The 16,612-nt window shown below is 33.9% G+C and overlaps 3 protein-coding genes across 3 annotated transcripts; all 3 read left to right on the forward strand.

Annotated features, from left to right (window-relative positions):
* The first annotated feature begins 3,324 nt into the window (after nucleotides 1–3,324).
* Nucleotides 3,325–6,018, forward strand: LOC149054703 (uncharacterized). Its single transcript, XM_089230192.1, has one exon. It carries the CDS (start codon nucleotides 3,325–3,327, stop codon nucleotides 6,016–6,018), a length of 2,694 nt encoding a protein of 897 aa, XP_089086318.1.
* Nucleotides 6,019–10,491: 4,473 nt separating this feature from the next.
* On the forward strand, nucleotides 10,492–11,364 carry LOC149054704 (uncharacterized). Its single transcript, XM_089230193.1, has 2 exons — nucleotides 10,492–11,187; nucleotides 11,257–11,364. Exons 1-2 carry the CDS (start codon nucleotides 10,492–10,494, stop codon nucleotides 11,362–11,364), a joined length of 804 nt encoding a protein of 267 aa, XP_089086319.1.
* A 276-nt stretch (nucleotides 11,365–11,640) lies between these two features.
* Nucleotides 11,641–16,471, forward strand: LOC149054705 (uncharacterized). The gene is made up of 3 exons (XM_089230194.1): nucleotides 11,641–12,506; nucleotides 12,567–12,603; nucleotides 16,425–16,471. The coding sequence occupies exons 1-3, from the start codon at nucleotides 11,901–11,903 to the stop codon at nucleotides 16,469–16,471; spliced, it is 690 nt and encodes a 229-aa protein (XP_089086320.1). The 5' UTR covers nucleotides 11,641–11,900.
* The last annotated feature ends 141 nt before the right edge of the window (nucleotides 16,472–16,612 follow it).

Below are 16,612 nucleotides of genomic sequence, written 5' to 3' on the forward strand. Positions count from 1 at the left end.
AATCAACATAAATAAATTAATATAAAGATTATAAATATGCATGTATGAATACACCAATTAAACATTCTTCTGTTTTGTTCTACTGCTCAAAACAATATACAATTGAATATTCCGTATTTTAATATTGTTTAGGTAAATAGTTCACACACACACACACACACACAATAAGTAGAGTTACTTTATTTTTAAGTTATAACTAACTTTTATTTAAAATATACCAATAACAGATGAACAAAACACATTATGGACTTTCTTTCTTACAAGTACACTCTACTCACATGAGATGCTACAATCATATACCTATGTAATTTATAAATTCACTTAATAGTTAATACATATAGTATAGTACCTACACTTACTGCAGTTACTAACACATAAGCTCATTCAAGTAGATTAACAAATATTTTATAACTCATCTTATAGCAGTTTTGTCTATGGATTGCATTAATGTTAATTAGGTAAAACCATGTTTTAATTGTATTTTACATACTAACGCACACATACACATCTACATTAAATAGTGTTACACAATATTAATGTTACTCATAACACATTGGTATCGATAGGTACTTTAACTACAAACAGTTAAAACCACCTGTTGTGTTCTGCTAAATGGCTTTCTACTGGAATCTTTATTTGTGAGACGTGTACTAGGGATTTCATAATTCCAAATTCTGTACTCAAGACATAAACATTTCTCACTCCAATCATACTGTTGAAAGTTAATTACACTACATATGGGTGCCTACACTTAATGTTGTAGAGTCAACAACAAATTTTGTTTCTGCAAAACTCATAGGCATATTAAACACTTATAAGTAAATTATTATAAAGATTATGAATATGTATGTATGAACACACCAATTAAACATTCTTCTGTTTTGTTCTACTGTTCAGTATAAAATACAATTGAAAATTTTATGTTGTTAAAGTACCTAATAATATGTTGTTGAGGTATAACTGTATGGAACTATGTTTCTTTTGCATAGTTCACACACACACACACACACACACACACACAATAAGTAGAGTTACAGTTATTTATAAGTTATAGCTCACTTTTATTTTAAATGTACCTTTAACAAATTAACAAAACACTTATACATTTCACAGTATATTAAAATGGACTTTCTTCCATATAAGTACACTGTAGGTGTACTCACATGATACTATGAGTATCTGATATAAATATTCTGCAAAACATAAATCTTACCCACTTAATGCATATAGTATAGACTATACTGTACAGTTAACAGCACATGAGAACATTCAACAATTTTTGTCTCAAATTTACTGTCACAAGTAGATTAATCAACATTATGATTGTATTAGTGTTAATTAGGTAAAACTGTGTACATACGAACACACACACACACCACAGCCCCTCACATATATTTTACAATCACTGACTATCAGAAGTTATCCTTTATCCTCTATAAAAATGTGCTAATTGCCAGGCAAGTAAAACTTAAAAATAAAAAATAAAACAATAATGAACTTTTATAAGTATAGGTAACAGATTTAATACAGTTTTTACATTTTATATTCTTATTTTTCTATTTAAAATAATTTCGTTGTCAACAATATAACATCTCTATCAATATGAAGTATTGCTTATTTCGAAAACCGTTCCTTTGACATAATAGTAGATTTGAGGAAATTGTTATTTCTTCTCATTGCAGAAAATGGCCGTTGCAAGTAGACGGAATTGACCTGAAGAGTGAAAGCCAATTGAATCATTTCAAAAAGATTTGGAACTGTATCTTTAGATATATTATAGTAACTCATTTCATCATATTTTTCAAAACAATCATCTCACATTTCAATTCATAAGGTATAACTTCAAACAAATATTGATTTATAAGTAATGATGATCCTTCAAAGTTAACAAGTTTTCTATTATTCGTTTTTTCAATAGTAATCACTTATTGTTTTTTTAATATAAAGCTTTGCGTGGTTTTTAGGGGGACTTTGAATGTTTTTTAGGGGGCTTAGCCCCTACAGCCCCTCCCACATTACAGCGCCTATGACAGACACACACACTTACACCTACACTAAATGTGTTACAACTCACAACTATATCAACTTATACTTATATGTTTTCTTAAACAGTTGTTTGTCTGTACCTACATACATAACACATCGGTACCTAGGTATTTTAACTACAAACAGTTGAGTTCTGCTAAATGGCTTTCTACTGAATTCTTTATTAATTGTAAGATGTGTACTACGGATTTCATCATTCCACATGCTATACTCTTTTCAATGCTCCCTATACTTTAGAACTAACTGTACATCGTATATGCTTAAGTTAACTTATTATTATGTATCACCATGAATTGCTATTAACATATTAATATCATATTTCATAACAATATATTATTCGCATTGTATTTTTTGTTGTCTTAATCATAGGCGTGTTTAGACCTTTGACGCAGAGAGTGCAACCTGGTGCGTACCCAAGGGGCTAATGAGCCCTAGCCACCTTTTTTAAACAATTTTTCTTAATTCATGGTGCCACTTGAAATCGCAGAGGGTGCAGTTGCATACCCTGCACCCCCCGTGGACACGCCTATGGTCTTAATGTTGTTATATAACGTTTATTACTATATACGCCGTGAAAATTGCTGATTTTATATGTAAGATAAAGCAAGTTATCAGTGGTCAAAAAAGTAGTTCTTCTGTTTTGTTTTACTGCTCAAAACAAAATACAATTGAATAATTTGACCGTATTGATATTGAACTATGTTTCTATTGCATAGTTCACACACGCACTCAATAAAAGGTAGAGTTACAGTTATTGTACTTTTAACAAATGAACAAAACACTTATACATTTTCACAGTATAGTTTATAATGGACTTTCTTTCATACAATTACATAGTACTCACATGATACAAATATTCACCTCAGATGGCTCAGACTTACCATATAATTTATAGTATCTACACTTACTTTTATAAATATGAATGTACAAACTAATCAACTCATCTTCTTATATCTGTATTTTAACCTAACTCACATATATTTTTCAATCACTGCCTTTTAGAAGTTATTTTCCACTCTCTATTCCACCATAATATTATGATGTCATGTTACTTTTGACGTTAAAATAATAGTAATGCAATAATAATAATAATGTACCATGTACAAATAATATTTAAAAACAACTGTTTCTGTTTGCTTTTAAAATGTTAAAATGTCACTTTTGGTTCGACTTTGTGTGATCTGTATAAACGTTGACGGTGTCGATGGCGTTTCCATGCGTGGGTATTTATCATGTACCTACACTATACACTCTTGATGATGTAGGTATTGTTTAGGTATGTTTAACGGAAAATGCGAAAAAGGTCATAAACTGGGAACCGGTTTTGCTGTGCACGAATCAATTATACATTCAGTAAAGGAGTTTAGAGATATAAATCCGAGAATTACAACTTTAACAATTAAAACAGACAATTTTGACATGGTATTAATCAACGCGCATGCTCCAACTGAGGATAAGAATGAAGAAGAAAAAGAGCTGTTTTATGCAACACTAGAAGATACGTTTAGCACGTCAAAAGGTGATATAAAATTAGTATTAGGTGATTTCAATGCAAAAATAGGAAGGGAAGAGTGCTACAAATCGACTATTGGAAACTACAGCCTACATTCCAGCACCAACGACTTCGCTTTAGGAAAGGGTTTGGTGGTCAAAAGTACTATGTTCCAACGAAAAGACATACATAAATATACATGGATCTCGCCGAATGGGAGACATAAAAACCAAATTGACCATGTCCTAATAAATAATAGATTCAAAAATAGTATCCTGAATATAAGAACTTTACGGGGAGCTGATATGGACTCGGACCACCTATTGGTTGGTATATGGATGAAAGTAAAAATTAAGAAGTATAAGAAAGGTAATCTAACAAACAAAGGACGTACCGATATAAATAAACTAAAGGACAAACAAATATGCAAAGAGTATGTAGAGTGCTTTCAGAATATTATTAAAAGTAAACAACTAGATATAGAAAGAAACTTAAATGTTGATAAAACATGGGAACATGTAAAAGAAAGCATAAATGAAGCATCATCGAAAGTCTTGGGAAAAAAAGTATCGAAAACAAAACCATGGTTCAATACGATTTGTGAAGAAGCTGTACAAAGAAGAAAATTAGCAAGACAAGAGTGGTTAATTGACACTAACAACGAAGTAACACTGAGAAGATTTAGAACTCGCCAAAAAGAAGCCAGCAAGATATTGAGATGTGAAAAGAGAAAATACGTTCAAAACATATTAGAAACAGCAGAACTCGATTATAAAACACACAGAACTGGGGATATGTATAAGCGAGTGAATGATCTCAGAGGTGGATACAAAAAGAAAGAAAGATTTCTAAGGGATGATGATGGCTCCCTGATAACTACAAATGAAGAGTTGGCAAAGAAATGGGCTAGCTACTTTGAAAACTTGCTAAACTGTGAAGAACCGAATGAAACCTTTAATTTTAATTTTAATCAGGAAATCCAAGAATCACAGGATTGTGAAGAACCGACCTTGGAAGAAATAGAATCACAGATAAACATGCTAAAGAATAACAAATCCCCCGGAGAGGATGACATTCAATCAGAGCTCTTAAAGGAAGGCGGAGAGGAAATGGTAATGTGGTTATGGAAGGTAATTCACGAAGTCTGGACAAGTGAAAAAATGCCTAAAGAGTGGAAGACAGCGGTGATCTGTCCAATTCATAAAAAGGGAAGTAAACAAGAATTGCCTATTAACAAGAATAAAAACAAAAGCAGAACAAATTATTGGCAATTAGACCGGGGTTTCTATTATTACCTAGGTGGCTTCAGACCGGGAAGATCGACCACAGACCAGATATTTATTTTAAGACAAATATTTCAAAAAATCTGGGAGTTCGATAGAGAAATACACGTTCTTTTCATAGATTTTAAGAAGGCGTATGATAGCATCCATAGAGAAAGCTTAATAAACATCTTGAGAGAATTCCATTTCCAGGACAAGCTTATAAAATTGGTTGGGATAAGCATTTTGGATACATTTGTCAAAGTTAAGGTTGGAAATACAAACTCAGGCCCAATTTTAGTTAAATCGGGATTAAGACAGGGAGACGCTATGTCACCAATGTTATTTAATATAGTAGTAGAGAAAGTCGTAAGAGAGATGAATATTACACCGCAAGAAGGAGTTAAATTCCAGGAATCGTCCATAGGACTTCTGGCTTATGCAGATGATCTGGTGATCATGGAGGATTCACAAGACGGACTAAAAGATTTATTAAACCGGCTGGAGAAAGCAGCACTGAAAGTTGGACTCCATATCAATGAGGACAAAACGGAATATATGGTAGTAGGAAGACGAGACACTATAAGATTATATCCAACTCTTAACATCAACAACCGAAATTTCAAAAGAACAAGACAATTTAAGTACCTAGGATCCATACTTTCAGAGAGAAATGAAATCGAAATAGAAATAGGAACAAGAATTCAGTCAGGAAATAAATGCCTTTATGGTCTTGCGAAATTACTGGGATCAAGATCACTTTCAAGAGAGTTAAAATTACAATTATACATCACATTAATACGACCTGTTATTACTTATGGAGCTGAGGCGTGGCCATTAAGGAAAAGTGATGAAAGAAAACTCTTAGTTCTGGAAAGAAAAATACTGAGGAAGATCTTTGGACCAGTAAAGGACAGGCTTAGTGGGGAATGGAGAATAAGGAAGAATGATGAACTAGAGACACTCTTTCATAAACCCAGTATACTCGAAACGATAAAGAACAAAAGATTGCTTTGGGCTGGGTATGCCTGGCGTAGTCAAAACCCACTGGTACTGGAGGAGAACACTTTTGGAAAAAAACCGCTGGGAAGACCACGTCGGAGATGGGAGGATGGAGTTAGGGATGATGTGAAAGCATTAGGTGGAGGAGAAGATTGGAGATTACAGGCATCGAATAGAGAAAACTGGAGGCAAGGATGTATGACGGGATGGTCCTAGTGGCCGAGTTTACCGAAGAAGAAGAAGAAGGTATGTTTGTAATTCACTTTATGTCATTGGCACGTCGGACATTTTTACGTTCATTCTTACCAACACAAGTAGTCCGTCGGTTTCATTTCATTGTTATTGGTAATTTTTAACATTTATCCTTTAATTTGTATTGTTTTAGTGCACTCGACAAAAATGACAGTGTGGCTGATTAATTATGATATTAAGATATTGTATATGATATTATATTTTACGTTTCATGTGGGTCGACTTTTGATTACCGACTCTCTAATACGAATTGATAGACGCTCGAACACGGTTTTCAAATAGTGCCGCCTTCGATGGGTTACCACAAAAACCTTTTATTATAAATCCACATATCGCGACGTCAATCGTTTTACCTACTCATATCGTCTACCATTATGGTAGTGCAACATTACATGCGCTATGTACAAAATTCTAACCATACAGTCTCCGAAATCGGTATTCACTTGACGTGACTGACTTGCTAGACATTTAAATACGGCATTCGGCTTTACGCTTTTCGTTTCGACATTCATAACAGCACAAGACTGGACCGTATCGACTGTTGAACTGGGATTTCAAATTTGCCGCTTTCGAAACGATACCTCCACGCCTCATCATAAATCGTTATCACCTGCTACGACTTTTGATTATTGATTGACCGGCGAGTACAGCAATGATTTTAATAATTCAAACGACTCTGTCTCCGCCATCGGTACCCACTTTTCACCGACCAAGGGGGTCTGGGGGTCTCCCCCAGCTAGCACGGAGGGCTAGTTCTTATATTATAAAACGCTAAGACGGTGGCGCGTCCCGGTGTCGATTATTTCGTCCCATAGCGAATCACCAATCACAAAATTCGACGGCGATTCCCGCTTATCGCTTTTCGCCTTTTCCGATGTTTGCGCGTTACTGATAACGGACGTGCGATTCTCGGCGGCGGGTGCCGAGATTTTTGCTTTTCGCACCCCGTACTACCGTTTTCGACCTTTTTTCGGCCCCGTTCGAGCTCTCATCGCGTTCCCCGCGAGTTTTTACCTTCCGCCGTCCGCCGGGGCCGAGACGTCGATCGCCAGAACCGTCGCCGCCCGTCGTCCGTCGCCCGGATTTCCAGACGTTTTAGTTTTTCCCCGATCCGTTTCGTCTCTTTAAAGGCCGCGAGTGCTTTTTTTCGGTTCGCAGCCTTCCCCGCCGTCTTTTACGTACCTACGCCTGTACACGATTTTGCTTGAATTCAATAAATCACATTATTATAATATCGCCTTGCGTTTGTCGTTTTTTCCTTTAGTCGTAAGACAGTGTATCGCATCAATATAACGTGTGTTTTTATAGACATACAGAAGGATGTACTGTCACGCGTACTACATAATTAACGTGTACCGTGCCCATAGGTTGGTCGGGGACACAAATCGTATAATATTATAATTTGTTCTACTGCTGTTATTGATTATGGCTTTCTACTGAATTCTTTATTTGTGAGACGTGTACTAAGGATTCCATCATTCCAAATTCTGTAATGGGTGCCTACACTTAATGTTGTAGAGTCAACAACAAATTTTGTTTCTGCAAAACTCATAGGCATATTAAACACTTATAAATAAAAATTATTATAAAGATTATGAATATGTATGTATGAACACACCAATTAAACGTTCTTCTGTTTTGTTCTACTGCTCATATAAATTACAATTGAAAATTGTATGTTGTTAAAGTATCTAATAATATGTTGTTGAGGTATAACTGTATGGAACTGTATGTTTCTTTTGCATAGTTCACACACACACACAATAAGCAAGGTTACAGTTATTTATAAGTTATAACTCACATTTATTTTAAATGTGCCTTTAACAAATGAACAGAACACTTATACATTTCACAGTAAGTTATAATGGACTTTCTTTCATAAATCTCACCTCAGCACATTCAAGTAGATTAACAAATATTAAAATTTCATAACTCATCTTATACCAGTTTTGTTCAACTGACTACTGCTGTTATTGATTATGTTGCCTATGATTGTATTAATATTAATTAGGTAAAACACACACACACACACACACCTACAATTAGCTGCAGTGTTACAATTTTAAAGTTACCTAGCTACTCATAACTCCCTAGGTACCATATCAATTTATACTTATACGTTTTCTTACACAGTTAATTGTCTGGATATACATAACTAAGGCCGTATTTAGGGGGGAGATACAGGGTACTGTTGCCCCAGGCAGCTGAGAGGGCAGCTAATTGTATTTTTTATAATGATTAATGAGGCGTATTTTATTATTTTTTTTGCCCCTTGGTGTTAAATTCTTAAATACATACATAAATACATGTTGAGTTCTGCTAAATGGCTTCATCATTCCACATGCTGTACTCTTTTCAATGATCCCTATATCTCATTTGGTAAGCGACGTTAATGTTCCGCTGCTCTTATGTGTTGTTTATGTTTTAAAAAACAAATAAACATGTAAGTATTTAATGCACAACAATATATATTGTAATATGTAGTACATGACTTATATTTTTTAACAAAACACAATGTATTCGTATTGGATGACTATGATCACCTTTAAAATGCAATATTTAATAGTATTTGGAATACATAAATATATATATATTATATATGATTTGATGAAAACAATGGTGTGTGTAAGTATTCATATATTGTAAAATAAGTGCATTATGCAATAATTTATAAAACAACGGTATATATATACACGAGAGGTAAGAATATATGATTTATAGAATTCACATATGTATTCAATGGGTTAAATGGAATATGATTCATTATTAATTATATCAAAAAACAGCTTAACAGTAGTAGTTTCCACAGAAATTAACAACTCGAAGAGTAGGTAGGTCCCGTTAGGCGTTAGGCGTAGTAAACCGTAGGTGTGTAGATCGAAACCGTGATCGTCAATTTGGCGGCGGCAATGATAACCGTGCAGTGGGTGTTTTTTTGCATTTTTTTTTTCGATATTTTTCAAATTTCTCATTGGAAACGTTTTAAAAAAAACAAAAATTTAATTGGCCGCGAGTCTGTCTGTATCGTACCTACATCTCAGTAGTATAAAATAGAGAATTCAATCACAAGATCCTCATCCTCCTCCTCATCCTCATCCTCCTCCTCATCATACGCCACCACCACCACCACCACCACCTCTCCTACTCACCGCTCGCCCATAGGTGCCGCCGTCCCACCACCACCACACCACCATATCCCCACCATCACCACCACCACCACCTCTCCTACTCACCGCCCGGCCATAGTTGCCGCCGTCCCACCACCACCACCCACCCGGCCATAGGTGCCGCAACCGGTACACCGCTCCTCATCCTCATCATACACCACCACCACCACCTCTCCTACTCACCGCCCGGCCATAGGTGCCGCCGTCCCACCACCACCACCACCCGCCCGGTCGTTGGTGCCGCAACCGGTACACCACTCACCGCCCCACCACAACATCCAACTACTCGACGCCACCGCCGCCGCCGTTGTGACGTATAATATTATTATTATCAGTGGAAATAATGCAAAAATTTATTTCGATTGTCCAGGACTCGACCTCGAATCCCTTGCCTCACAGACGACTGCTATAATACCACTGGTCCACCAGACCAATTATGTGCATATTATTAGCCATTTAAGTGAAGTATATTTAATTATAGGTACGCTATCACATTCCTGCGAGCAGTTCTATACCCTAAACAGATATCACTTAACACATTACTGTGAACAAAATACCGTGAACTTAATATTATACAGTTTACGAGTAGGTACTATCTGTAATTTAATATTACATGAATATAACACAGCGGTTACAAGTCCGATCTTTGGGTACTAACTGTTATATTTTCTAGTAATGTACATCTATATACGCATACTCATCAGACTTATAATACCTTTATACCTATATTGTTCCACGCACACGCGCGCGCGCGCGCACACACATACACACACACACACACACACATTATCATGTGCATTATAAGACATTATATTTACTACTTATTATATATACTAGTATACCGGCCATAGATGCCACTACTGGAACCACAGCCACCGCCACCACCGCCACCACATCCCACCGCTTCCCGCCCACCCATAGGTGCCGCCGTCGGTACACCGCTCCCCGCCCCGCCTCCACATCCCACCTCCACCACATCCCACCGCTCCCTGCCCAGCCATAGGTGCCGCCGTCGGACGTGACGTGTGATATATGGAAATAATGCAAAAATTCATTTCGATCGTCCGGGATTCGAATTGCCACGGTATACATATATAAAACACTCATATTAGGTATACTTGATATAGTCTCCCACTACAGAACCCTTTCCCCACTATAAGTTATTATCCTCACCATACTCGAAACAATTAGTTAATAATTCAGTGTATGAACATTCAGTCTTAGTTTTGTTTTAACAGTGTCAAGTCGCGAGTTTTATAACAGTGTTATTATGAGTGGATCAATCAGTGAAATGAATCGGTTGTACAAATATGTTGCGCCTACATCTCCGACTGAACTTATCGATTGCACTAATTTTACAATCGATTTTGAAAACCATAAATTTTTAAACGTTGGTTTCGATTCAAAAGATGAGTTCAATATCGTCGTGCAAATAATTACACCGTCGCGCTATGTAAATATTTCTCCAGACTTCTTGAGGCGTATTTACTCAGTGATGGGCCATGTTTTATCTTACATTCTGGATACTACTGTACGTTATAAAAAAATTATTTTTTTGGAAGATGAATTTGTATTGCTCACGAGTATGGTATATAAGGGAGAGCATGTTTTGGTCATGGAGTCTATAAAAATAGACGGATGTAGAACTATATTAAATCGAAGAGATCTTATGACAATTCAAGATTTAGAGAGCACAATTCTTGAAACCATAACAATGAAAATCGCCATCACACGACCTATTATTTTAAATCAAATCGATCAAATAACCGACTACCTTAAAACCGATTTTAATGTTGATAAAGCAGCGAAACTTGAAGAAGTAGTTTCAATAACAAAAGGAATTCATGCCGAATTAATCACAAGCCATATACCGAAAAACAAACAGAGTTTCATACATCAGATAAAATTACTCGCAACTGAACAGCTGGCAATCAAATGGATGGAAAAGCTGAATAACTCTATAAATGTATGAAAATTTATTTAAATATTTCGATAGTTAAAATTTTCGTATCATGATTACTTATTTTTATTACAGAATAAAACGGAAGCTTTTAACGTTGACATATCGCCACCAAGATACTCAATTTTGTCACCGTCGATTATACATGACGAAAACGATTTATCACAGTCACTGGTAACTTAAAAATTAAAAAAAAAAAATATTTTTCTCGAGTTAACCGTTATTTTATTTTTAGGGTGCTGACGAGGAAAGGGGGTTTCGAGAATACTTTTCAACACGTTCGAGTTTACCAACGAGGGCACCAATTCGGAAAATCAAACCTATGGTAATACACACATTATTTACTTGATAAACGGATATTGATAAATTTTTATTACAGGCTGTTGACGAGAACGATGGGCTGACTTACTTTAACAGATTTTCACCATCCCCAGCATCTTTGTTTGACTAAACAGACGGCAAGTCTCAATCAACTCAGAGGAATACGAAATTAATTTTTTATTTAATAATATCTTATTAATGATGATAATAAATATTCTTTATATCATAACATGTGTGTTATTCATTTCGTTATACATATCCCCACCATAAAGGATAGAGTAGGGATTAATCCCCGCTCCACACGGCAGCACTGCATAAAACGTGTGACACGAGCATAGGACAAGTCAGTCGTAACCCGCTCTTCAAGAAGTGACAATTTGTGCGTTTGATCCATCATAATGGCTAGTCAACTTATCGACTGTTCGACTTTTTTCGTGGACGATAATATTTTTATAAATATAGGTCTAGATCCGGATTTTTTGTTAAATTGTGTTGTATGTATTACAAGTAACATGCAATGTGTAAAAATGAGTGTGGACTTATATGAATCGCTTAATGTATTACTTAAAAACATCAATTTTTCACTACCATCACATTTACTATTAGAGGAGTTTAAATTGATGTCAATCGAAGAATGCAACGGCAACAACATACTGTCAATCAAATGTTTGCTTCAAGACCAGAATGTGCAGTTGACAAAAGGGAATGTTGCAAGGATCTTACAGTTAAGTGGTGCCATTGAAGAAGTTATTCAGATTAAAACAATGTACACACGGCCCACTGCATTGGATCAGGCATGTAAGATTTCAATGTTTCTCGGAAAGGAAATGCCGTTATCTAAAGATACAGCCATAACCGATGTTGAAGATTATTTGAACCGCATCGAAGTTAGGAAACTGAAAGAATGTATTCCAGTCGCAGGTACTTGCTTAATAGCAGATTTGAAAATCAAAGCACTCAAACAATTAGCAAGAGGCTGGTTATCTTATTCGGCAAAAATTGAGGTAATACAAACATATTTTTGCATATTATTTTATACTAAACAAAAACATTTTTTTTTTTAGCCTGAAGTCAGCAGACCTAAGACAAGAGCATTCCAGGGCTTATTCTAAGGATTTTTACCTACTGCCCAAACATACTGAAGTTTGTTTCATGAAATTTATTTGGAAAATTATACTTATCCCCCCCAAAAAATGTATATAGATATACAATGATATTGATATTATAATATCATATTATATTATTATTATGATATTACATTTGATATTTGAGAAATCGGAAAAAATATTATATGGAAAAATATATAAAAAATACGGATTTTTTCCGTTGTACCATTATTTAAATTGAAATTTTTATTACGTAACCCCAGTTAATAACTGTATACAATATAATATATTTATATATGCATTAGTTACATAAAAATAGTTTTAATAGCAAACATTTCGAGAAATAGGTTAGTGAGTATATTATAAGTTTTAACTAAAACATGTCAATATTATAATTTTGCTTTTTATTCTTATTAGATATTATTAATTACAATTTTACAACACTACAATACAATTCAAATATCTAAATAATGAAATTGTATTTTATATATTTAAAATTTTCTTTTTTTTGAATGATTTGTATCCTCCTCTTCTAGGACATCGTTTTGTAAGACCTGAGAATTCAATGATTGATCATAAATGCCTTTAAACCAACCTTGTTCTCGTGCTTTTGAAGTTTCTTTTAATCGTCGGTTTGATGAGTTTATCCATAACAAAGTTGCAGGTCTTGGATCCCATAATGTTAAAGGTGGCATGTTAAAGTGGACGAACAAATATTCATTTTCTGTTTCAACTATAAGACTTTGACGATCTGAAGATTTTAAAATATTACTCGTACTTATGAGACGTTCTACGTCTGCACTGTGTGGTTTGGCCACTAGAACTCTAGAAATAATTATTAATACTGTATTGAATGAAGTATAAGTTGCAAGATAATCTACTAATTTAGCCATAGGCATTTTGCGTAAATTTTCGATTTCTTCTAATTCTAGTACTTCTGCATACTCCAATGATAGTCTTGTTATATCTAAATCATTTCCAATAATCTGATGAACTTCTTTTAACTGAACTTGAGTTAATGATTTAAGGTTTATAAATGGTTTTAGAACATGTACTAGCTGATCATTAATATTAATTCGTTGTAATAAAAAATTAGCCAAACTTTCTACGATTTCTTGACATACAGCATTAACATTTCGAGATTCTGTCACAAATAAGTGATGTCGATTTTGTCTTTTTAGAGAGGAATTACTTTCAGTCAACTTTATACCTTTTATTGAATTTAAGGTTTGATCTAATTCATCTTGTAATGTGTTAACCCACCCTCCAAGTAAATTTTCTGTGTATAATGATTTTAGTTTTTGAGCAACAAAATTTGTTTCTTTAGTCAAATCTAAAATCGTTATAAAATCAGACTGTAACTTTTGCTGATAACGACTAAAAACTAGCAAAGTATCAGCTAAAAATGATAACAAACGTAAGTTATCAAGGTTGGTCAAAAATAACAGAAAGCCTTTTGCTTCTTTTTCCTTTGAATCTTGCATAAAAAGAGTAAGAGCGTGCCATGAAATCAGTATAGAATTTATTAGTGAAAAAGTAAACTCAGTCCAACGTACTTGAAAAAATGCTGGTATTCTCATAAGCTTACAATTATTTTTTTTAGCAGTATCATGAAGCTCTCTAGTTCGGATTGCTGAAGTATGAAAAAATTTAGACAATCCTACTAAAGTTTGGACGATATGTTTAACTTCAGAAACAGTGTCACTTGCATCTTTCCAAGCTAAATTGGATCGATGAGCTGCGCACCAAATTTTTATTAATGGAACATTTTGTTCACATAATGATCGCCATTTCTGTTGAAACAATGTCCATAGTCCTCCACGCTCGCCAATGTTTACTGAAGCACCATCGGTTACAATTGACGACATATTTTTAAAAATATACTCTGATACTTCGATACCAAGTATATTAATACAGGCAGTTTCAATTGATTCTAAAATACCTACAGCTCCACGTTTACACACCTCACCAGCGCCAAGAAAAAACTGTTCTTCTTTCCCAAATTTATTAATAACTTTAATAATTACATATATTTTATCAATCTGAGCTCGGTCAACTGATCCATCACATCTCAGAGATATGGCTAATACATTATTCATAATTTTTGAAGCAAATTCATTTCTATAACTTTCAACTATAGTTTTTAAAAAATGTTTATGCGCGGTTGGAGTCAAATATTGAAAATCATGGTGACTCTCATTGTTTTCTTCTCCAAAATTATCGAATTTAAATTTTGAAGATAACTCACTTGTTATTACTCTCATAGGATAGGAGTAAGCGCTCAAAGTTAATTTTTTTGCATCACCGTATACATGAATTAACAAGGACCCTATTCTATTGGCCAGTTTTTCTTTAGATTTAATTATCATTTGTCCCATAGTAGTTGATTTAGAAATTTCAGTTTTTGTCATTTTACGTAGTTTAAAAGCTTTTAAGCATTCTTGGTGGTAGGTTTGTTCTAAATGATCGATTTTTGTTTCTGTTCTGAATCGTGCTCCTAAATCTTGACATATTTTAGGTATTTGTGTTTTTTTCGAAAAAAGTTTAACTAGATCAGGAAATTGATAGCAAACTTGACACCTTATAAAATGTCTTCCATTTCTGTGCATATCAAAAAATATATTGGAATTTGAAATTTCATTTTTATCTATTATTGCTTCAGAAGTTGATGCACTAATATCAAAATGTCTAGTTGTATTATCAAGTTGTGGTTTTGTCGTAATCGAATTTGTTAAAGTGGTTTCATTTTCATAAGTCAATTCAGAATTCGAAGTGGTAGTGGTAGATTTTATGATAGGTTTAATTAACCAATTCGTTAAAGAATTTGATGTCATATTTATATGATATTAACCTAAAAAAAATTAATTTATGTAATATAATATACCCACACAACAATTATGTAGGCATTAGGCAATTCTTTTGTGTGAAAAGTAAATTAACGTGAGTCGTAATTTTCACCGAAAACGTGAACATCTGATAACGACGCAAGACAAGTATTAATATTATCTTTGATAATTAATATTAATCGATGTTGCATCGGTGTGTGCACAGTTAAATCGTGTAAGTGTTTTTTTGAAATTGAATGATTATAATATTATTTGTATAGAATATAATAAGAATTATTTTTAAAATTAAAAGATAAGAATAAAGGCTTAAAAATCGAATATAAAATATACGGTCTTAAAGCTACTAAAGTATAATTTATTAATAAATAATAATAAAAATTATGAAAAATAATAAAATAATTATTCACACGTACCTATCACGATGTACCCCTCTGCAAATTTGATTATATAGGAAATAGCTACACACCATATACACTCATGGAAGACTGGAACGTTATGACGAAAGTTATAGATATAATAATGAAATTAGGTACATATAATATCTTTTTCGTTCTATATCATAATATAGAATTTACTAAAAACCAAAGATAAAATAATTGGTGGTTATTCCGTTTTCGAATTTCGTATCCGTGCGCTTTAATGTGTGTACAATGGTCTATATGGTCGCGATAAGCTTAGTCGATAACATAGATAGTACCTAATCGTAATTCGTATTTCTATTTCAAAGATTAATCAATCATCGAAGTAGCAAAGATTGTAAACTACATAATTATTACTTATTAGGTACTAGGTTAAGTTTATAAATTACACATAGGTATTTCAAATATTCAGTAGAAATTCAATTATTCTATAAGAAAAATTATATTTTTTTAAGGTGCCCATATTCATAAAGTCAACTGCCCGTTTGATTTTTCCTACTGCCCAATTTGGGCCCTACTGCCCGTTAGAATAAGCCCTGGAGCATTCGTAGCACGTGAAAGGGAAATAGCAAGCCGTAGATTGAGTTTTGGAAAATAATTCATTATGTAATATTTTATTGTGACTTTGGTACATTAATAAAAAAAATAAAAAAAAATGTAATATTTTATACTTACATTTTTATTGTGGCTTTGGTCGATGATAATAAAAAACAACGTGATGTTTAAAAAATGTATTTTT

The sequence above is a fragment of the Diuraphis noxia genome, unplaced genomic scaffold, assembly GCF_037042655.1.
Source record: "Diuraphis noxia isolate RWA-SAM2 unplaced genomic scaffold, SU_Dnox_SAM2 contig0006, whole genome shotgun sequence".
Lineage (NCBI taxonomy): Eukaryota > Metazoa > Arthropoda > Insecta > Hemiptera > Aphididae > Diuraphis > Diuraphis noxia.

What these genes read in the sequence shown, in the direction of transcription:
- LOC149054703 (XM_089230192.1), top strand. Translation starts at nt 3,325, where the DNA reads ATGTTTAACGGAAAATGCGAAAAAGGTCATAAACTGGGAACCGGTTTT.
- LOC149054705 (XM_089230194.1), top strand. Translation starts at nt 11,901, where the DNA reads ATGGCTAGTCAACTTATCGACTGTTCGACTTTTTTCGTGGACGATAAT. An exon ending in CTTATTCGGCAAAAATTGAG is followed by an intron (nt 12,507 to 12,566) that starts GTAATACAAACA and finishes TTTTTTTTTTAG; the next exon opens with CCTGAAGTCAGCAGACCTAA. An exon ending in TAAGACAAGAGCATTCCAGG is followed by an intron (nt 12,604 to 16,424) that starts GCTTATTCTAAG and finishes GAGCATTCGTAG; the next exon opens with CACGTGAAAGGGAAATAGCA.
- LOC149054704 (XM_089230193.1), top strand. Translation starts at nt 10,492, where the DNA reads ATGAGTGGATCAATCAGTGAAATGAATCGGTTGTACAAATATGTTGCG. An exon ending in AGCTGAATAACTCTATAAAT is followed by an intron (nt 11,188 to 11,256) that starts GTATGAAAATTT and finishes TTTTTATTACAG; the next exon opens with AATAAAACGGAAGCTTTTAA.